We start from the raw sequence: 22,429 nt of genomic DNA on the forward strand, positions 1-22,429 counted from the left end.
TTGTAGATATATTTACATTATAACCTTATCTGGATAGTATTACACATAATGTATTATTTTGTACACAGTCAAGATATGATGTTGGTCATGTTAAAACACACTATCTAACGGTATTTACAAATTGCTTTAGTAAGCATTTAACTTACCAACCACCTCTGGAAAGTGGCAGCAGAATTAAGGGATAAAGTATAAGAACGTCTGTTGAGTGGCAACCATGGTACTCTCATCAGTGTTTTTATTATTAGTAATACCACTACTACCATGAGGTGCTTCAGGAAAGGGCTGTCTTTGGGCTAGAGGCGTAGAGACAGAGCCTCCCTGAAGCCTACATGAGCTGATGGGTGCAGAAAAACAATTTATCTGTGACTTCCTTCTTCCTTTGCAAGTAAGGGCACACCAAACTTGTCCCCCTGTACTTTCCTCAGTGCTGTCGGGTGAGTCAGTCCAGACATTAAACACTCAGTGAAATCCTTCCTTCCAATGGCTGCTATAACACGGGCTGCAATCACATTGCCTAATGTACCACACAGAGATACTTCTTTCAGAGAGTCAAAGCACTTTGGGACATCTCTTAGAAAACAGTTTCTGTGTACTTCTTTTTTTTTAAAAAAAAAAAAGAAAGAAAAAGAAACTCACTGTAGGAAGATGAAAAGAGTAGTTACCAAATAGCACTTTTTCAGGTAATGCAGAGCTTTGGAAGGCACCAGAATTTGTTTCCCTTTGTTTGAATAATACTCGGATGAAATGTGTGTAGCAAATCTACCCAGTATCCCAAAATATGAGGCCTGGGAGGACTGATACACTTATGTAACACACTGGTTCCACAATGTAGCAAAAGAGGTCAAAGCAAAAGGAGGGAAGTAAAAATATAGCAGAAATAATTGCATTGGTTGTGATAAACGATTCATGTTCAACTCAGCCTTGCTATAATTACACTCTTAGGCTTGGATTGTCAGTAAATGCTAGTAAGCTCAGGAATGAAAGGGAATTCAAGGGAAGGGAGGGCTGCCTTACCATTGCACAGAGCATAAAATTAATCCATGCATGTTGCTACGTGATATTCCACTACAAGAATATTCACTCTTTGACATTATCCGCTGTTGTTTCTAATACAGAGATGACAAAAGTGGGGAACAAAAGAATTGTTTTGGCTTTGTTTCATACGAGGGTTTGTTTTACTTTCGATTTAAAACCCATGCAGAAAGGATTTATGGAACTTCCCACTCCACACAGTAGGCTGGGCTTCAGTGGAAAGGGATTTGCATGCTAGAGAAAGCAGTATTTTGGTGGGGTTAAAGAGGTTGAATACCAGCATTCACAGTGCCTAAAAGAAAAGGCAAACCGTATGCCTATAGCTAAAACACAGGTGACATACTTGTTGAAGTGAAGAAGGAGAAAAGCTTTTTGTCAAGACTGTGACAAAAGAGGAAAGACAGGCAGAGAAAAGAAGCCACAGCAAATTAAAGAGCATCTCTCAGCTTCCTTCAAGGAAAGATTTTCTATAAATTTTTAGAAGAAAAAGGATTTAAAAGTCTAGAGCTTCTCGTGATATACAAAACCAGTAAAAGCGATATTGGACAGAAATTATTCCCATAATACGTGTCCCTAGGCACTGTAAATAGATACAGGGTGAAAGAAAAGTTAACTTCTTTTTAGCTTCTCAATTTCTACCACTTGCAATGCTGTCAGCTGAGAGTACAGAACCATCTAAGAGGGCTTTAAAAATATCAAAGGCTATTAGACTCCAAACTCATTATCTGTCAGCAAATGCCCCCCAGCAACAGCGCCAGCATTTATTTTCCTGCATTTTCTTTCTTAAGACTTTATCTTCTCACAAGAAACACCCAAATTTGTCAAAAAATAAAGATTTTTATAAATTATTTTAAGGGGAGGGAGGAAAAACATCATCATCACTCTTTTCCCCCACCCCCATCCCCCCTTCCTCCAGCTGTGTTCATGCCAGATTTGCAGCAGGATGGCTGTCAGGATGCTTTACCTATTTGGTCCTGCTAGGCTGGTACCCCGAGCAGTTTTGGGGAACAGAAGTAGCAAGGGGAGGTGCTGTCAGTTGAAGTAAAAAATTCAAAGTATGCCCCCTCAGCACCACAGGAGAAAATGGGAGCTGTATACCAAGGCAATATTCATCCATAGGAATATCGCATCTATGGCAATGAAGGGATTAAAATCAGTCAAAACTGGGGAAAGGGCAACGATTTTACTAACAAGGCCCACTGCAAGGCAGACAGATGGACACATTCAAATCCATGAGGGGACAAAACCAAAAATTGTCCCTCCCCTCCTTCTCCTGTCCCATCTGGGATGGCCAGGAGTAGCTGGGCCGCCCCAAGGGTTTCTTCACTGGTGTGTGGCCTGTTCTCACCACAGACACACTTAATAAAGGCACCTCTTCTTGACAATATGCTTTTCTCCACCATAAGAGTATAAAACAAAGGACTGATAGATTAAGCACTTGCTTTTTTCCCTTTCATGCTTTGTGAATGCCAAACAACCGATCCCTGGGGTCCGTTTGAGCACTCCCATCCCCGTGAGCATTTGTAAGACAAAAAAGAAAGAAAGAAAGAAAGAAAGAAAGAAAAAGCAATCTGACCTGTACAGATATGTTTGTTGCATCTGGACTATTTTTCATCAGGCAACATTGAAATACTTTGCTATCTTTGAATGGACCCTATGATTCCTAGTAAATCAAATGAAAAATCCCAAATAGAAAGAACACTGACAGAATTTTTTCTTAGATTTTGTTCTCACTGGAAAACAGATTTTTTTATATTACTTCAGTTTTTTCTTTCTTTCTCTTTCTTTCTTTTTCTTTCTTTTTTTTTCTTTCTTTTTCTTTCTTTCTTTCTCTTTCTTTCTTTCCTTCTTTCTTTCCTTCCTTCCTTCTTTCTTTCTTTCCTTCTTTCTTTCTTTCTTTCTTTCTTTCTTTCTTTCTTTCCCTTCTTTTCTTTCCATTCTTTCCTTCTTTTCCACTGAACTGATATATCTTCAGGCTGCTGTTCTCCTGGAGAGTGAAGATAGGGCTGGCCTGTGACAGTACAAGCCACTCCCCATGGGTTGCCAATGGGACAGATCCTGCTGCATCAGGGTTAATGTCAAGGGTTGACTGGAACTTTTAAGTTTTGGCCTCTTTCTGGAAATAGTAAATAGGAAAAAAAGAGGGGGCAAGAAGCTCTAGCTGCAGGTTTTTTGTTGTTGGTTGTCATTTTGTGGTGGGGTTTTTGTTTGTTTGATTGATTGTTTTTTTTTCTCTTGAATCAAGTGCACAGTTTGCTTCATTTCTATGTGAAACAAAAGTCGCCAGTGCAACACATGATGTGGATGCACCACTGGAATGTTCTGGCCAAACCCAAGGTGAAGATGCAGCAGTTCCTGTAGAAGGGCACCTGGGGCCTCGAGGCCAATGGTGTGCAGATGACAGCCAGGGGAGCTGGAGAAGTTACCCAGGGAGAGCTGCTCTTCAAGACTGACATCTAGATCTCGCAGAACTATCGCTCAGAAGGGAAGCGAAACCTGGTGAATGTGGTTTGGACACAAAGGAAAGACATGAGAGCTCAAAGGATATTGAAAAGAACAAATTATATCGTGACTCTGAACAATTATCACATTTTTATCTTACTGAGCCACAACCAGCTGAAGACTCCAGAAGTTCCCAGTATCTCAGGGCAGACTCTGCCTCTTCTCTGCCTTCAGGAGGGGGTAAAGAGTATGAGCACACAAACAAGATCTCATGCAATATTTTGAATATTAGATTATATTTTCCATGTATATAAATTATGTTGGGGTGTGTGTTTGCGTGCCTGTGGATACATACATAGATGTATTCTGTCATCTATTTTTACATTGTTTTATTGTTTGCAAATGTGGATGTGCCATGAAACTGTTACAAGGTGGAAACACAGAGGATTGTGTGACCTGCAAGTTTTTAAATATACTATAATACAAATCAAAGCATTTTGTCTTTTAGGATCATAAGTGGGGATCATGCAAAGTAAAAGTGTCAGAAAGCTTCAAACTGATGGGTTTTGTTTGCTTGTTTGTTTCATGAAGGCTGGCCCCAAAACAGTTTTTTCCCTGTGGTATTGAGTGTCATCACATGATGAAGAGGTATAATTGTAATGTATATCTTACACTTCTTAACCTGTAGAGGTGTCCTTAGCTGCTAGATTAATTCATTATGAGCAAGTGACAGCTTCAAATGGGAGAATAAAGGATTTGCACACCTGCCAGAAAAATGGAGTTAAAAGATTAAATAAGATTATACAAACCAATATTTCTTAATTTGAGTACCTGTACTATTGATACCCACAACACTTGCTTAAAGAAAGAAGCAGGTGTGTTTCTTTTTGGAAACTTTTCCAAAGAAGTCAGATTTAGAAATCAAACAGTTTTCATTTTATCTTTGTTTTTTATTTGGATTTTTTTAACATTGTAAGAGAATGAATAACCTAGACATGATAGTTTAAGTCTTTCCTTTGACCTGTCAAGATAAACCTAATGAATGTAGTTTTGAAAGGCAAGTAGAAAGCTTTTTCATTGAGTTATTCTTCCTTACAAGCAGGAAGATGAAAATAGTGATAGTAAACGTGACTCAAGGCAAGTGAGGGTTGCAAAATTAGATCCTTGGGCTATATGGAGACACTTAGTTATACTAGGATGAAATCACTAGAGGTATAAAATCAATGACTGCATACTAAGACACATTAATCCCGAGTTTAGCATGGCCTTAATTTACTGCGGTTTAATCCTCCTCATTTTCACTTTCTGCTGGGAACTTGTACTACAAAACATGAAAATTGTCATATTGCCAAAGTGCTTTGACACTGTGTTCCAATAAGCTTGTCAAATGCAAAACTTAAATCTGTAAGATTAATTGCTCTGTAATCTTGGAGGCTGCTGTTTTGAAATGCATTTTGGAAGACTTTAATGTGGTAGCATGAAATAATAGAATGATTTGGTGTCTTATTTGGTGGGTGGCTTTCACTCCTGAAGACAGACTCTCAGGACACTGACCATGTTTTTTGAGTAACAAAATCTGTAAATATACCTTCACTAGTGCCTGGAAGTTAGTTACTAAGAAGGAGGTAAAAGGCAATTTAGATAACACCTTTTCCAGAAAGTAACATCTTCTCCAGGATACATCCAGGAAGGACCTCAGTCTCACACTAAGCGCTTAGCCAGAACTTGGACACTGTGGGTATATCACTCTTTTTCTTTTCCTCAGTATATTCATCATAATCATCTTTTGATGGGTCAAGAACATGGTGATCTAATATTATCTATTCATTCTGTGAAGCCTCAACATACCTCTTAATTGGTACATCCAACTTTAAAAGGACGTAAGCTCCATTTTCCTAGTAACAACCTCTTTTCTATTCTTCAGCTGAGACCCTTTGTCTGACCACCATGGTGGCTGATTGTATGAGACCTTTGAATTTACAACTTTTGATATTCAGTCTTTGTGCCCTGGACAAGTAAGGTGCAAACAGGAAGAAAGGGCTGATGGAGGTAAAAGACAAATCCACACGTTGATATTATGTGACAAACAAAGTGAACAGAATTGTCTCAAAAGCTTTGGTTTACATGGATGCTGAAGTAGTCTTGGGATGTAGCAATCTGGACGAGACCACATCGTTGCACTTTCATCCTGACATGATGAAGTAGTCACAGAACAAAAGCCTGTAGAATGGGACAAGCTGCAGACTTTGAATGATATACAAGTTAGGCAATGATTACGTGTTGAGCATAAGTACACTTGCAGAATTGATGCAGTTTTGGAAATGATGGTGTCATAAACAACATAACTTTCATCACGATGTACCCAACATCAAGCTTCTTACATGACAGTGGCAAAAAACTGTTAGACAACTTTAAACTTTAGAAAATTTCTGCCATGATGCATTTGGATTATGCAATGATCTTCTATATTCCTATGCTTCTTCCACACAGTTATTATTAAAATTCCTCTTTTTTTTTTCCCTAGATGAAGATGTGTTAAACGGATACAGGGGAAAAGAAAAATAAAAAGGAAAGAAAAAAGAAGAACAAGTATTTTACATAGAATGACCAAAAATCGTAGACTCTAAAGCCCTTCTGCAGAATACTCTCAGAAAGTAAGGAACTATGCCTCCAGTTCACATCCTTGAACAATTTCTCAAACATCCCCACGTCCTAAAGATTTGTTTTCAATTATTAAAAAAATGCTTTCAAGTGTAGTTCTCAGGGGTAGAGCTGATGCCCTGTGTCAGTATTTCCACTAGCATCCTGGATTGCACATTCCATAGAAGAGCATAAAGTGCTGTAGCATCATGGGTTTTTAACTTAATTTAGAACTTCTTTACCCTTTCCATAATTATTTTTATTTTTACCTTGTAGCTCCTATATTCTTGTAATGACACATAAGAAGGTGCTTAAAGGTCTTCTTGAAGGTAGCATTGCAGAGCGCATAACAAGCAGGGTTGATGGTGCTGTTGATATAACAGAGCCAGTAGCCTATGGTCCATACAGTGTTAGGGATGCAGGATGTACAGAAGCTGTTGATGAGCACCATCACATTGTATGGGGTCCAGGTGATGATGAAGGCCAGAAGGATGGCTAAAATAGTCCTTGTCACTTTTTTCTCTCTAGAGGGGGGTGGTTTCTTTTTGGCTGGCTGCTTTGTCATCTTGACTATTTTCCGGGCTACACTATTCTGCTTCTCCTCCCCATTCGTGCCTACGATCTCCACGGTGGTGTTGGTAGGGGCACAGCAGTCTCCCTTTGGGGACTTTGTGACTATCCTGATGCATGTCAGCTTGGAGTTCTCTGCTTTGAGATGGTCTTGGGAGGCAGAAGCCTGTCTGGCATCTTTGGTAGCTTCATCCTCTTTCAAGTTGGAAGCGACCACACTGACAGAGGTGGAGTCATTGGAGCTCTCCTTCTCTGCTTGAACACAGTTATCAGTCACAGTCTCCTCACTGGGTTTTCCATTCTGAATTTTGCTGTGCTCCAACCCGTCTCCGCTGGTCGGGATGTTGTTATTGTTTGGTTTCACTATTTTACCTTGGACAAGGCTTGGGGAAACTGTATCTTGGTTTTGTGCAGCTTCCTTTTTCGCCTTCTTTATCCTACTCTTACTGGCTCGAGAGATTTGCCAGTAAAGGACAGTCATGATGATAACAGGCAAATAGAAGGCTGCAATGGCAGTGCCAAAAGTGACAGCAGGGTTGGAAAAAAACTGGATGTAGCAGTCCCCATCTGGGACAGTCCTTCCTCCCACAATGAATTGCCAGAAGAGAATTGCAGGGGCCCAAAGGATGAAGGACAGAACCCAGGCAGCTGCAATCATCATGCCTGCCATCTTAGTGGTCCGCTTCACAGGGTACGTCAGAGGCTTGGTGACACAAAAGTATCTGTCAAAGCTGATAATGAGGAGGTTCATTACAGAGGCATTGCTGGCCACGTAGTCGAGAGCCAGCCAGAGGTCACACACCACAGGCCCCAAGGGCCAGTAGCCTATCACAGTGTAGAGGGTGTACAGGTTCATTGAAAAGATGCCGATGATCAAGTCAGCGCAGGCCAAACTGAACAGGAAATAGTTGTTCACAGTCTGGAGGTGCCTGTTGACTTTGATCGACACCATGACCAGGATGTTCCCAATTATGGTGACTAGACTGAGAGACCCTGCTACCAGGACGATGAAGACCACCTCAACAGTTTTATAGGGGCTTTCCAAAGCCATCACATTTTCAGTGGAAGAGTTTATGTACGTTGAGTTATTCATTTCTGTTCTGCTAACAAGATACCCAGTTATCACTTAAACCTGCAGAGAAAGAAAAGAAAACAGTTACCATCAGGAAATTAGTCTCTTTGACTTTAAGAAATGGATCCCAGAAGAACTACTTGGAAAGAGTTTAAAGATAGAAGATGTATTCAGAAAAGCCAGTCAGCTTTGGCTAATGAAAACACTTTACAACATATAATATCCATTTATGAATCACATAACATTGGGCTGCCTCTAAATAGGTAAGAAAGACACACATTTGAAGCTAAACCTGTATTTTTAAGTTCTCAGATGATTTTTTTCCTCTTTATTCTTTTTTAAAGCTAATATTGACTTGAATATTTTGGAATTCAATCTGCATATTGTTTTCTTTCTTACTGACTGTTCGTTTCAAACTCTAATCCAAATAAAAAAGTCCAGACCTGAGGGTATGACATTCTTATAAGCCAGAGTAATGCTGTGATTTATTGGGAGCCAGATCACACGAAGGCAACTTCTGTTTCCATCTTTCCTTCATGTTCCACTTGGGCACGCTTCTGTGAGATTTATGGAACAAGTAAGCTTGTGTCATGTCTCCCTCTAATTTTCTGACCCTGCAGTCCCTTTTTTTGGTCAATACATACAAAGATTTTGGCCCTGCATGAAACTAATTAGTCTGTCAAGAAACAAAAAAAGGAAGGCCTGTTGAAGTCAACAGAATAAGTAAACTCACCTCAGCTGAGCATCTGACTATCTAGTTAGACACATACATTTTTTATTTTTTTTTTTCAATTTCAGTGAGATTAAAGTTATTTTTTACATACTTTTGAGTATTTGTACCTGAAAAAGGCATTGTTGCTTTTTGATTTTTTAAAAAATGATGAGATTATTCTTGTTAGATGCTTGCTTGATGCTTTCTTACTTGTACTATTCTCATTATTTTTCAAATCACAATGTTTTTAATCTGTATCACATGAAGCTACAACAAAAGGTCTATGGAAATGGATAACAGGGTAATGGTAAATAAAGAAAAAGATAAAAATCAGTTCTATTTATACACAGAATTCTTTTTGTGCCCTGCATAGCCTACCAGCAGTACTCAATAAATTATAATTAAACTACTAGCAATATATGTTTGATAGAAGACTAAGAAAATAGCACATGCTTTTGCCTTCAGGATATGTACTATCCTTTTGTGCATCTCCTGGAAGTCAATAGAATGCACTGGAATTGTACAGCCCGTCTCTGAGCGCTCATTATTTATGAGCTGTGCTCAAGGGATTATTGAGGCATAAAGGCCAGATGTGACAGAGAAGTTAGATTTTTTCCATTACAGTATTCTCCTTTTTTCCCCCAACCATAAGGCATCACTTTTTAAAAAAAGAGCTTCTAGACATGGTGGTACAATTGAAGGAAGACAAAAAAATCACTTAGGTTGGCTCCTTTATACACCCAGGGTTAAAGAACTCTCTTCTGGTCCCTCTGACTAGCCTGCTGATGCACAGACATGTGCAGTCCATGTCACTCCAAAGGAGCAATGCATTTTTACTGCCATTTCAGAACTGTGGTTTGGTTGTTTCATTGGGGTTTTTTTGAGATGCAAAAGAAAGAAGATGATGCAAAATGTCAACATAGCGGCAAAAACCCTTCTGACCTCCCAGGAAAATAAGCAAGACTGTCTCCACGGAAAAGTCAAAACGCTATACCAGGGTAAAGGTTTTCTGTCTGTAATCTTGTAATTTATACATAAAGAAATACAACTGGCGGAATGTGGGACTCATGCATTTGCCTTTGCTTTCAAAAACAGCTAAGATTTGTTTGTCAATTCCATGTTGAAGTGAATAGAGGAACATGAGGCTACACATACATTTTTTTTCTGCTATCTATTCACAGGTATATCCCTAAAATCCTTGGGATCAGGGTCAAGAGGACAAAACAGGAAAGAGGAATTCTTCAATTAAATCTGTGCTTTGTACAGTAAGAATAAGCTGAATGGAATGTAACAAAATTTATACTCTGTGCAAAAAAATAGACAGGACACCTATAATATATAGGACTGTCGTTTCAGCACTTCGTAGTGTATTTTTCTCCCAGAGCTTCACAAATGAGCAGCTGGTTATCCTGTTAGATGTGTCAGATATCAATTTTTGGGACAAGCTGAGAACTTCTCCCAACCAGATTTGTTTATGAACTTTCTTAACAGAATGCATTTTTAATGAAAAAAAAAAAAGGAAAACAAAATAGCACATAGAAATGTACTGATTTAAAAAAAAATGCAGCTGGAAAGCCTTTGTGATCCAGGGCTCTGCAGCTACCTCTGGTGACAGAGAGTGAGTGGGGGAGCAAAATGGAAATAAGTGAGATAGGATCAGAGCTGAAAAAATTGTGCTTTATGATAGAAAACAAGTGTTTCTCTTCAATTTATTTTTGACAAAATGTTCTGAAGTTCATTTCATTCCACTGAAAAACAATAATTTGTTTTAGAAACTGGAAACTTGTGAAACCAAATTACCATCTCTCAGCTAACTTTATTCCTAGGTCTTTTCAGGTGAAATTTTTACCCACTTGCACTGGAAATATTCGTAATTCAATATAAGTTCTCCTGATTTTATTATCTGGGATGTGAGGAGTGGGATGAAAGCTAAAGGCTAATTTTACTTGCTGGGAATAGGAATTCAGTGTGTTAATGTGAATGGAAGCAAAGCAGAGGAGTCCCTTGCCCAGTGATCTCTAGTTGCACAAAACTTTCCTGCCGTAAGAAGGCTGCTAGTTCTGGACTGCAAATTACATTGACAATTACAGATTTCTTAGGTATGGAAAAACATATCTGCTATTGCTAACTCCAGAAAAAACTTCCTTTGCTTGCATCAATACCATTGTAAAGTGACCCATGTTTTGCTGTCTATCTTGATGAGAAAGCAAAGGACTGGAGAGAAACATTCACTTTCAACTGACATTTATTGTTGCTACCGATAGTACCACCCTTACTGGAGCAGAGACAGCGGTGTGCATCGTGTTTCCTAACTCAAGACACCCTGAAATCTTCTGGACTCTTTCCTGTTGGCTCCAGCAGGACTTGAATCAGGCACGTAGAGAGGCTTCTGTTTCTTATTGTGGTCGCTTGCTGCCTTGGTAGAGGACTGCCTGTGGACTGCTTTTGGTTTTTGTCATGCCACAGAGCCCATCTCTCCTGCTGGAGAGGCAGTTGTTATGGCAGCAGATGTTATTCATCAGGCAGAGCTACGGGGCAGAGGCACTTCAAGGTAATATGACCTCCTGCATGAGAAATACCAGATCTTATTCTTGAACAAACAGAGCTCTCCTCTGCAAGCCCATGGGTGTTTGTGTGAGTTGCACAATATGGCACTGACTCCCATGGGCTTCTATAATTTATCCTGCTATACTAAGTGTATTCTTGCTAAACAGAGAATACCCAGAAAAGGCAAGGAATGTCTCTTGTGACCTGAAAACCAACCAAGTTCATTTTCTGAAACATATTTCAAAATATATATGACTCTGTGGAATGGAAACACCATAATCACCACATGGAAAATGTTCAAAGCCAAGAAATCCACATATAAAATAATTCATTGTTTTATATTTGATATGTACTTGGGAAACATTTCCAGGGCAGTTGTTTCTCCCTCTAAAGAATTAATAGGACTGAGAATCATTCCCATCTTTTGACTAGGTGATGGTTTGGGGCAGAACTGGGGGATTTGGTAGACGATATGGTACATACACTATTGGCCTGATGTGACCCCGGGTCTTTTTGCGGTGAACAGTTGACAGGAAGAAGCAGAGCACATGTGGGTTGACTTGGACCCCCAATACCACCCACTAGGAGAAACCTAGTCCAGGCTGACACACGCTGAAGTAAATCTTCTAGAGCATACTGGCAGCCACACTATGCCTTGTTTTCCTTCATTTACCTCCCCAGCAGTTGTGTTAAACAGAGAAACAGGTCTGATGAGTGAAGTCTTTAAGCTGGTTCACTGTAAAATGGAACTGCAGCAAGTGTGAGGAAATAACAAGTTGCTGTTGAGGGTGTTCATCCTATTCTGTTGCAGGCACTGAGGAGGAGGCCAGCAGAAATGGCAGGTCAAGGAGAAGAGACAAGGATTGCATATCACCCTTAGGATCATGATCTTCAAAGAGCAGGTACTTAAATACTACATCCTGCTGGATGTGCTTTCTACTTACCCTGACAGGAACGCATCTATTTGGTGCAGGTGAATCTTATACCAATCACTGTAATTTTAAATTTAAAATATATCTTCAACATCTGTCACAAAAGAGACTATAGAAATGTTGTGTATATTGAAAAAAGTGGCTGATACACCATGCCTGTCAAAGTCTGTTAGACAAACCTTCCTCTGTATTGCCCATATTGACAAGTTAAATTTGGTAAGGTAAGTTCTTCTCTGAACTCTCTGAAATTATATGAAGGTCAAGACATGAAAGAGGCAACTAATGATCTGTACCTGAAAGTTATTTTTGTGATTTAAATGGCATTACCCAGGAATCTCTGTCTTTCCACTGTGAGCACTTTTCAACATCCAACTCTCAAGCAAAAGTAAGATACACTTTAACTTCCCCTCTTTGATCTAGTTCCTCTTCAGCAAAAACCTATGTAAAATGGATTTGATTTTTGCTCTAGCAATAGTAGATCTTTTTTCCTGAACTGATTTTTGTCCTGAACTGCATTGGGGTTTTGATTCTAAATTTCTTCCTGCCACCATTTAAACCCACAGTGTGAAAGTGAAAAGAGAGAAACAAAATCCCTAAGCCTGCAAAAAATATCCTAAATCCATTAGTCAGAATTTGTTATGGACTTTAAGAGGGAATATAGATAGAATCTAGGCTTTTGGTAAAAATACACTTCAGAAAATTTCCAAATACCTGAAGACTAAAATCTTCACCACATGGATTACTTTCTGCAATCCTTTGAAACTAGAAACATCTTTGCAAATTGTTAGTGTCTCAGTATAGTCCATTCTCTTTATTTTCATGCATTTTTGTTTATCTCAGTCAACAGATTTCCTACAAAAAAGATATCCTGTGGGCCTGCCTGGATCTACTTTTTCCCATCTCATTGTGAAGGATACGTAAGAGAAAAATAAAAAATTTCTGTACGTATCTTGAAACAATAAATAGATCAGAGTCAAGAGCATTAAGAAAGCAAACTAACATTGTGCCTCTAACAGCAATTGAAATAAATCAGAAATAAAAATACTCTCCCAAAAGCAGCAGGGGACTGCACATGCACATGCACATGAGTGGGTGTCAGTGATGGCATCAACACTGCTGCCTCAGTGCTATTGTTAGGGTCTGAGGATTTGTACAGCTATTTACTACATCTTGCTTACTGCTGTTCTTATAGTCTAATAATCTCTCTGGTTTCAGGAAATAATAACAACAACAAAAAAGCAGTTTTTCATCAAAGATCTGGATAATTATTTCTAATATATTGGTACTGTTGCTATTGCCGTTGTTGTGCTGATAGTCATCCATTGCTACTAGGGCACTTAATTTATTATCTTTCTGTAAGTATAGTTTTGGCTGCAGATATGCCTTTGTGTTTCAGGACCTGTGTATTTAAGAGAGAATTTGCATTCTGTCTTTAGGCAGCTGATATCATTGCAAGCCAAATTCTGCTTCTTAATGCATTGGGAAAACCTGAAAATTATATTTAATAGGCATAGTTTAATCTAACTGGTTTTGATCCACAAAAAGGAATTTTTACCTTATGGACTAGAGAAGATACTTTCACTCACATGCCTCCTGCTCTTGTTATGGTTATATATAAAACACCCTTGGCCCAAAACCAGAAAGAAAATAGCCAAGTCACTTGGTTAAGTTATGGCAAGGTTTTCCTCTCCATTTTGATAAAACCATATGATATAGTTGCCCATAGGATAAAAATTACTGAAAACATTGGTCCATATTATTCTTTCTGAGTCCCAGCTGCACTACTGTGCACCTCAGCCTGTCAGAGGTACTTACATACTAGAGGGAATTTGCAGAATGGTAGTTGTAAGTCAGAGGGTTTCACCACTACATTTCAGGCTAAAAGAATAGTTAAGGATGCTCTTGCTGTTTAAAGCTGGAACAGAATAACATTTTTTTTGTTTGTTTGTTTTTTTGGTTTTTTTAGGTAAACTCTGAAATGGGTCTAGTTACTAAGATGAAAAGAATTTTTTTTTATCCAGAAATCAGACTAAAAAGTAAATTTTAGTCTACGGAGTATGAAAAGCAAAATGGAGCTCTTATTGAAGCATCCCACAGCTTTCTCTAGAGGGCTGAGTTAAATGGAGAGGATCTCCATCTAGAGGCACAGATAGGCAGCTACCACATAAAACAGACATTTCCAGAAAATTTAGATACTTACTTATCTCCTAGGTGGAGAAGCCACACATTTTATTGCAATTTACATTTTATTATAATTAGTGAGTAGAGATAAAATTTGATGAAAATCTGGAACCATTACATCTAAATATTATTACAGCAAGCAGTCTGAATGAAAAGGCCCAGTTAGACTGGGGCAGCCACTGCACAGAAACACGTTTAGACCTGAGCTTATCCCCTGCAGCCACAATTATTGAGTCATTGCTTTGGACATGATCCAACTTGAATTGTTGTTTCAGAGTAGGTCATAAATGGGTCAGAAGAGTGGCTTGATGTCATCAAAAGGTAAAAAAACTAGTGACTGGGTCATGCCATGTACACATTTCATCTGTGGACCTACACTGATTTCCACTTGCAGAGGTTATAGGATAACTAGAAAAAGGAGACGAAAGCAACAGATTTCAATAAGTCACTTCTCTTTTCCTCCTTGTGCTGCACTGCTGTTGCTGGAAGTTGGCTGAAGTTTCTCACACCAGTCAACCCAAACAAGACAATTTTTATTGGACTATAATTATCTTCTTCAAGTATTTTAGATAAAATACTCTTACTAGAACTCAGACTAAAATTAAACCTATCCTCAGCCATGGAAAAGGTTACCTCAGCAGAAGAGTTATTAAAGTTTCTGTTAAGGTTGAATTGAAGATCATTAGATTCAAGGATAAATTCTCTAAAGGAAGAGCATGGTGAGAGTTAAGTGCTCCCTCTGCAGCCCAGCACAGATTGGAGGCACAGTGTTTCATTATCCTCATATCAGCCACCACGCCTGTGCTATTAAAGAGAAAAACCTTATGAGAGCTACTCAATGTCCCTGAGTGACAAGTGGTGAAGCTAGTGGAAGGGGAGAGGGAAGGCTGACTGGAACCAACCAGAATTTATTCTTACCTCAAGGCAGTGCATAAGAGTAACGCATGTCTCGTTTAAAACGTGTAGGTAGAACTCAAAAAAATCCCCCCAAAAAAGAAGCAAACAAGCAATCTTCCCAAAACAAAACAACAAAAAATCCTCAAGCAATCAGCAACCAAACCCACACTCTTTCTGTTTTTTTCCTGTCTTTAATTATTATTTTTCTGCAAGGCCCTGAAGGAATATTGGTCATGAAAATATAACAGAGAACTACAACACAGTACAGAGAAGGTCTCTGAAAGAACCACTGATTAACCCCCTCAGCCTGACAGTGAGTCCAGAAAAGATGCTGTGACATTTCAGTGAATCTCTGCAAATCCCTCCAAGTCATGGATGTCCTTTTGGGACCTTGAATAAACCCGTGAATCTCTCTCAGTTCTTCAGAGATTTTGCAGCCTTCGGTAGGGCCTCTGACAGGAATATCAACATATTGAGGGCCCAAAGAGACTCTTACTGAAGTTAAAGAAAATCTTTCCTTTTCCCTTGGTTGTAAATGGTGTCAGTTCATTGCTTTTACCAGGGATTTTCTTATTCACTCACTTATGATCACTCATGATCAAATTCACTGGTGATATATTTAGATGATACTCTAACCGATTTTGGACAGTACACAGTTTCTTTACTCAGCAAATGCTTTTAAAATTCTTTTAAATCCATCATGGTCAGTCTTACATGAAGTTCTCAAGAGCCTGAAAATCTAGTCTGTTCTGCTTCTGTGTCCCTTAATTTTGGGGATTTTTACACATCTTCCATCTTACTTAACAGCTTACCAAGGATGTAGATTAAAAGCACAGAGAAGAATGCCAACTCAGATATAAAAGGAAATGACTCAAATTCTTTGCATGCATCTAAGCATATATTGAACAGAAGTTCAAACTTGTTTCTGAGAGGGCAGCTAAATCTTATTTATGCCTGTATTACCGTAGACTGCATTTGAGGCAATGATAGTGAAGTACTGGAAGAACTTGTACCAGAAAGGAGTGACACCTCAATTACCAAATCAGAATCTATATTTCCAAGCTCATTCTGCAGTCTGAGAAAAGTTTGTGAAAGATGGAAAGATGGTAGCAATACCTAAGAGAATATTTATAAAAACATTTAAAAGTATCAAATGAAGTGCTTGCTACAGCTAATTATAAATATACAATGATCACAGCTATGAATGTTTGCTATGGGTCTGTATGATCATGTTCCCTTTTGTGAACAGAGAACCTCAAAGATTTCATTTTCCTTGCCAAAGAAAGGAAATATTTATTTATCATTTTTTCATAGATACTACATTATCGTATGTTTTCTAAGTCTCTAACTGTGCTGTGTTTCACTAAATGAGTGATATCTACTTTAATTACATAGATTATAGCTGCAGACTAACTGCTTTTCAACTTCATTACAGGTTTAAGAAATTTGTGTCTAAATCTGGCTCTGGTGTGTGGGTCCAGATATTGGTCTCAAACTGCTGCAACTAACCTTAACAAGGAAAACAACCTTAGCTTTGCATATGAATAATTCACCATGTTATTAAAAGAAGCCCTTATCCTATGTTAAAAAATAATATAATGTTTAACAAGGTTAACTTAATTACTGGAAACTGGGGGAGTTGCCTCTGACCATGTAACTTCTGTAAAAATAATATTCAGCATCACTGGGCCAAGAAGACTAAAATTCATAAGCAAATACTCTAAAGCTCTCTAATAATTTTGATTTTTTAGGAGACATTGCAAAGGTTGCTCACATCAGACTCTGACCTCTCTTGAATAACTGCAAAAATAACATATTGGGAATATTTGAAATGCAAGGTTTCAGAAAGGCTAAACCAGATTATTTGAAGCCGAAACTACTAAAAACCTGAGGAGCTTTAATTAGCACAGGATAGAGAAGAGCAGGCCATTATTTTATGCACAGTTCTGCACTTTGCCAACTGATCTTGTCACTTCAGCAATGAAGTCTATGTGATACAAAACTTTCACAGAATGATTGTGATGAATACACTTATGTCTCTTATCCATTTTATTCTAAGTCAAAGGTGAGTTTTTAATTAAAAGAGACAAACACGTTGATTTTGAAATTCAGAGACTGTGGCGTTATATTTTACCACATCAGAACCTCTTACACATCATGGCAGAAGCACCACATCAGCTTCAGCATGACTGTTTCTAGAATGATTCGATTTGCAGGAAGCCAGTTCCTCTCCCATTTCTGGTGTTGAGGACCTCAAAATCTTTTTATTAATGTTCTGAAATTCCACAATTATAGTGTACATTACTCTCTCCCTACCTTTGGCAGGCTTGGCTGTTATTGTCTGCAAGTTTGCTGTTTCTGCTTCTACATCTGAGATGACCTTTCCACAGCAATAATGTTTAGGGAGAAAAACATTACTAGCTAATATATTTTGTTTTCTGAGGTTCCACTTTATGCTGTTCTTCTGCAGTGTCACCTACATGGTCCACTACTCTGAATCTAAATCCATCTTTACACAACAGCTCCTTAATTTGGAACTTCATGGTAAAGCAAACATATGGAAAGTAAAATTAAATCTAGATAGGAATACTGTCTACTAACGTACCTGGGGAACAATCTCCTCCATCAATCTTCTGAGTCCCTGAAGTGTCATGTCTGAGATTAAATCCCTCCCACTGTGCCATGCAACAGCAGCAGAATCACTCAGCAGTGATTGCTGCATTGCAACGTGCCTCCATACAGCACAAACCTGTTTGACGAGCACAAATACATGCCTAAAGAAAGACAGATAAGAATGTGTGGGGCTAGAGAAAAGAATAAATGGGGTGAAAATAAGAGGGAGGAAATGGAGACAAGAGTGAGGTGTGAATGAAAAAGAACGGAAGTTAATGAGAAGAAAGCAAGAGTGGCTGCAAGAGAAAGAGTTCTGCAAGAGCATTCACCTGCATCTTCAAATTGTTGCCCCTTAATGCCTGTTTTCAGTAGAAATTCCTCACTGACCCCAGTTTCAGTACCTGTCTGTATTTCCCCATTACAGCCCACAGAGAGATTGGCCAGCATTTTTTTATGCCTTGCCCATTGAACAGTATTGTGGAGACACTGACATGACTTGAAGTTCTGAAATTTCACCTCTGATAGTCATTCAAACATTTAATTTCTTAAATCTATTGCCATTCACTGAGACTTGGCTTCCATAACCTCTTTAAAGAAGAGAACAGAAATGATTTTTTAAAAAATGTATCCTTTTCTTTTTGTAATCAAGAATTCCAGTATTTAATGTTTGTACAGAGATGATTTTTCCCCCAGTATGTTGGTTTTGTTGTTTTCTGTGCTATTATATATGCTGCGGACATGAACTTATTTCCACCTTTTCCTATCATCCTTTTCTTGCTCAGTTCTGCACCAAAGCCATGACCTTGGGTCTGGGACCATTAACAACACGTTCCACAAAGGGTCTGCCTCCAAAAGATATGAGATTCTGATAAATAAGTGGGATTCAGATTTTTATCTCTGGGTGAAGCTGGCATTTATCATAGGGTTTCTATATCTGTGCTCGTAATCCCTGAGGAGGAGTACGATGTTCAAAAACATAATGGAAAAAAATTACATAAAGTAAACAGCAAAAGGAAACTGTGACTGAACTTGGGGGACCCCTGGAGTGAGGGGTCTCAGCTGAACTGGCTGAGGCACAGTTCAGTGCTGTGAAACAGCCTCAGCTCTCCATGAAGTCACGTTGTGGGGATTCGAGATGTCTTGGTATCTCTTTCCCTTGCTCTTGGCTGTATTACTAAGTGCTGCCTTAGCATCTTCTCTCCCTAACAGTGACACTTTTTCCTCAGATCTGTAACCTATAGGTTTGGGACAGAACTATGTCACTCTTCCCACTTATTGATTTCCCTTTTCATTTTACCTTACTGCCTAGTGTAACACCTGTTATCCTTCAGCCTCTCTGGTCTCTCTCATCTTGTTCATGAGATCTCTGCTGTTCAGAGCAGTCTTCTGGCTTCTGGCTTTTTCCTGAGGTCACACCGTATTGTTTTTCTCATCTTGTGGTCTAACAGTTATTCCCTTTGCTGGCAATGCTCAGCTCCCATTTCTCTGAGCACTTTAAACTGCAGGAAGACAAAAAGGATTCCTGCAGTCTCAAATAAATCTCCTGAGGGGTCTGGCAGGAAGTGATGCTGTAATGGTACACTATGGTGCTGCCCTACCAGTAGTAATGAATATTGGGTGAGGCTGATCACTGGCTCTACCAGACAACTTACAGAAATAGTCCTAACCTTCAACACCTTTTCTCTGAAGTTTGTAAGAAACTGATACATCGTCACTGACTGTTGCGAAATGATGAGAGACAATTTTTTGCTCCATATTTGAGAATTATCAGTGGGGCACAGTATCTTCTATACAATAGCCCTTATGTGAGAGAAGTAATGAATATTGCTTTGGATGAGAAACGCATAAGACTCAAAACTGGAAAATCAGGAGACATAGCTAATCAAGACTGAAGTATTCTGCTAACCTCTGTGTTTGATTATGAAGTGAATCAGATCCATCTGAGCAGGAATTGTTTTAGAGAGTATGAAGAGTGATGTTTTGTGAAGGGATGACCTTATGACAACAGAGAAGTGGAAGCATATTTTTATCAATACAAAAGTATCCAATAGTAACAGAGCAATAACTGGAATAGAAGATGGTAACATTACCTAATTTATGTACATATAATAAACAATTATATTGTATACAGAATTTATGTGTGTGTTCAATTATTTCTTCATTAGCTAGTTACACCAACATAGTCACTGCATACAGTGGAAGTGAGAAAACCCAAGTGGGAAGGTAGACCCAGGATGGGAGGTGATTTTGCCCTGCTGAAGTTTATGGTTCTCTGCAGCTCTCAAGAGTTTGAGGCTGAACAAAGCCTCAGTAACACCATGCTGATTTGCAGATGTCGTGTACCCCAGTCATATACTCCTTGTGATACTCTTTGAGAAATCTATGGCTCAAAGGCGCATTTCACAGCTCCTTGCTCTCAGTCACTCGCACTATAAGCCTGTGACTTCAAAGAGACATCTGAAAGGAAATGTTTGGAATGAAAAAAGGAAAAAAAAAAGGAAAAAGATTGTCTGCTTGTGCTTTTTTTTTTTTTCTGTTCATGATATAACAGGCTTAAGATGCTTTGGTATAACTGCTTCGCAGTGGGTTATTTTTCCCTTTTTACTTTACAAAAACACTAAAAGAAACTGGCAGTGAGGAAGAAAACAGCTGTGTGATCCCAATCCAGATGCTTTCATCTTAGAGGGGGCTTGTCAAAGAGCAGGCAAGTGACTTTCCATCTCTAAGCAGGCTCCTTGAGTTGAGCTGGAATGATGTCCAAGACAGTGATTTTCAGAGGTTTTCCTATTAGAACTTAAAGCAGTAGCACATGCTAAGGCATATACTGCTCCCTGCTGCAGATCCTGTCAGAGTAAACAAGAAAAATCTCTGAGGGTTGGTGGTGCCCTTTCAGGCTGTAGGCAAATCACTAAGGTGACATTTTCTCTTGTTTCTTAGTGTAAATGAGGTTCAGTTCTCAATTTAATACTTTTTAAGACTTTAAAAATGTTATCTATAACATCAACGTCCTCCACACATATGTAGTCCTGAATGTCTTTCATGAAGTTTCTAAAGTGTTGGGGTGGTTTTTTGTGGGATTTTGTTTTCTTTTCTTTTTGTTTCAGTCTGTGATATGCAATGCAATCAATTGAATGTCTGAAGCACGGAACAACACTGGATAAATAAAATGCGGACACTCTTGTTTGTAAAAAGACACAGTGAAGGGATTTGCCGTTAGGTTAACGTTTAACCTCTTAATCTTGCTAATGTTGTGGTTGGAAAATGCTTTTTAAATTTAATTATTCACTTCTGTACATTTACTACTTTGCAAATGAGCATTTAAAAATATCATTTCTCTTTACAGAGACCTGTAATAATTTTGTATCCACTCATAACGATGCTGATCATCCTAAGCAAGTGCTGCCCAACCCACCATGCCACTGACAGCAGCTTTTATTCTCTTCCTAATTGTCTAAGGTTTGCATATATCAGACCATATAATTTAAGGGATTTTGTGCTTTCTCCTTTACCCCACCATATGCTAGAAGCATTTCAAATCTTAGTAGATTATGGTTTTGCATCTAAATAAAGAGCCTTTTAGTAACCCAAGTAGTAAAAATCTCAATAACTAATTGGGGTTGAGTGACATTGTCCTGAGGGGAGACTTATTCCAGAAAATGGTCTAAATTATTAATGTTTTGATAAATAGGAATAAACTCAGGAGGTAACTTATTCTGGTTTCTACATAAGATGCAGGTCTATTAGTATATTCCCTATATTTTCATATCAATTTCTCAAATGTTTGGAAGAGCAGGTAATGATTTTTGATTTTCTTTTAATAGAGGATACTGTGGTGGGTCTGCTGTGTTTGAAAACTCTTGCCTTGGTGACTGTCCAGTGCAACAGAAAGTTGAAAACTGTATTGGTTTAACTGTATGGTAAGGATGGCCACTGTGGGAGTAGATGGCAAGGAAATATTTATCAAAACACTGTCCAACAGTATCCAACACCCTGCCTCACAATATCAGCTAACATGATCCAGGCTGACCACTATGGTCGGCTGGGTGGTCAGTGGAGAATGACAGCACAATTAGGTAAAAAAACATGGATATCTTCCCACTTCTCATACTCCCGCATACAGGAGTAAGAGAGTCATGGGGACTCCATGCTGAGACAGAAAGGAAAGTGAAAAGTGGTACCATCACCGCTTCTTTTTCATCAATAATCTTACTTATGCTTCTAAGACCTGACACAAGGGATGCCTCAGTTATCCATACAGGCTGTAAAACAGCACAAGATAAAAGAATGTAAGGGTTGTGGAAAAATACAGGACAATTCCTTACCTACATCCTGCACAGAAGTGTATTAATTCTTTCTTTCATTATCTCCAAGGTAGGTATTACAAAGGCAAAATCAATTTAGGTCAATGATAGCACATTTACATTGCATCACCTTTGCAAAGAAGATCAAACATCCAAAAGATGACATTCACAAATAATACAATTATATCTGATAAGAAGAAAAATGTCTTTTCTAGCTACTCCTGGTGGATCTTGTCATTTAATAAATTCATATTCCATACTTCTGAACAATCTGTTTATAATTGAACATAGTAACACAGTTTCATAGCTATTTTCAGATACAGGAACAGCAGAGAGCTTAAGAGAACAGAACTCTTACACTTTTTCTGGGAGAATCTCTTCTTGCTGCCTTGTAGTCTTCAGAGGTGAAGGGTGTTTGTTGCTCTGCATCAGTGGACTGGTTTAGTGCTCCAGATAGTGAGAATCTGATGCAATTTACCTTGTACTAAGC

At 38.6% G+C, this 22,429-nt stretch overlaps 1 protein-coding gene across 2 annotated transcripts; it reads right to left on the reverse strand.

Annotated features, from left to right (window-relative positions):
* Window positions 1-2,943: 2,943 nt before the first annotated feature.
* Window positions 2,944-22,429, reverse strand: CHRM2 (cholinergic receptor muscarinic 2). Of its 2 annotated transcripts, XM_027680579.1 has the most exons (3): window positions 22,298-22,429; window positions 6,384-7,816; window positions 2,944-3,528 (listed from the first exon to the last, which is right to left on the reverse strand). In XM_027680579.1, the coding sequence occupies exons 2-3, from the start codon at window positions 7,775-7,777 to the stop codon at window positions 3,504-3,506; spliced, it is 1,419 nt and encodes a 472-aa protein (XP_027536380.1). In that variant the 5' UTR covers window positions 7,778-7,816; window positions 22,298-22,429; the 3' UTR covers window positions 2,944-3,503. The 2 variants fall into 2 exon arrangements, with proteins under 2 accessions (XP_027536380.1, XP_027536381.1); XM_027680580.1 differs by lacking the exon at window positions 2,944-3,528 and having other exon boundaries at window positions 4,410-7,816.

This window comes from Neopelma chrysocephalum, unplaced genomic scaffold, assembly GCF_003984885.1.
Source record: "Neopelma chrysocephalum unplaced genomic scaffold, ASM398488v2 Primary Assembly neopelma1_59, whole genome shotgun sequence".
In the NCBI taxonomy this organism is placed as follows: Eukaryota; Metazoa; Chordata; class Aves; order Passeriformes; family Pipridae; genus Neopelma; species Neopelma chrysocephalum.

Coding starts and splice junctions, on each gene's coding strand:
- CHRM2 (XM_027680579.1), bottom strand. CDS start 7,777: ATGAATAACTCAACGTACATAAACTCTTCCACTGAAAATGTGATGGCT. Junction 3,529..6,383: donor AAGAATATAGGAGCTACAAG/GTAAAAATAAAA, acceptor CACATTCACCAG/GTTTCGCTTCCCTTCTGAGC.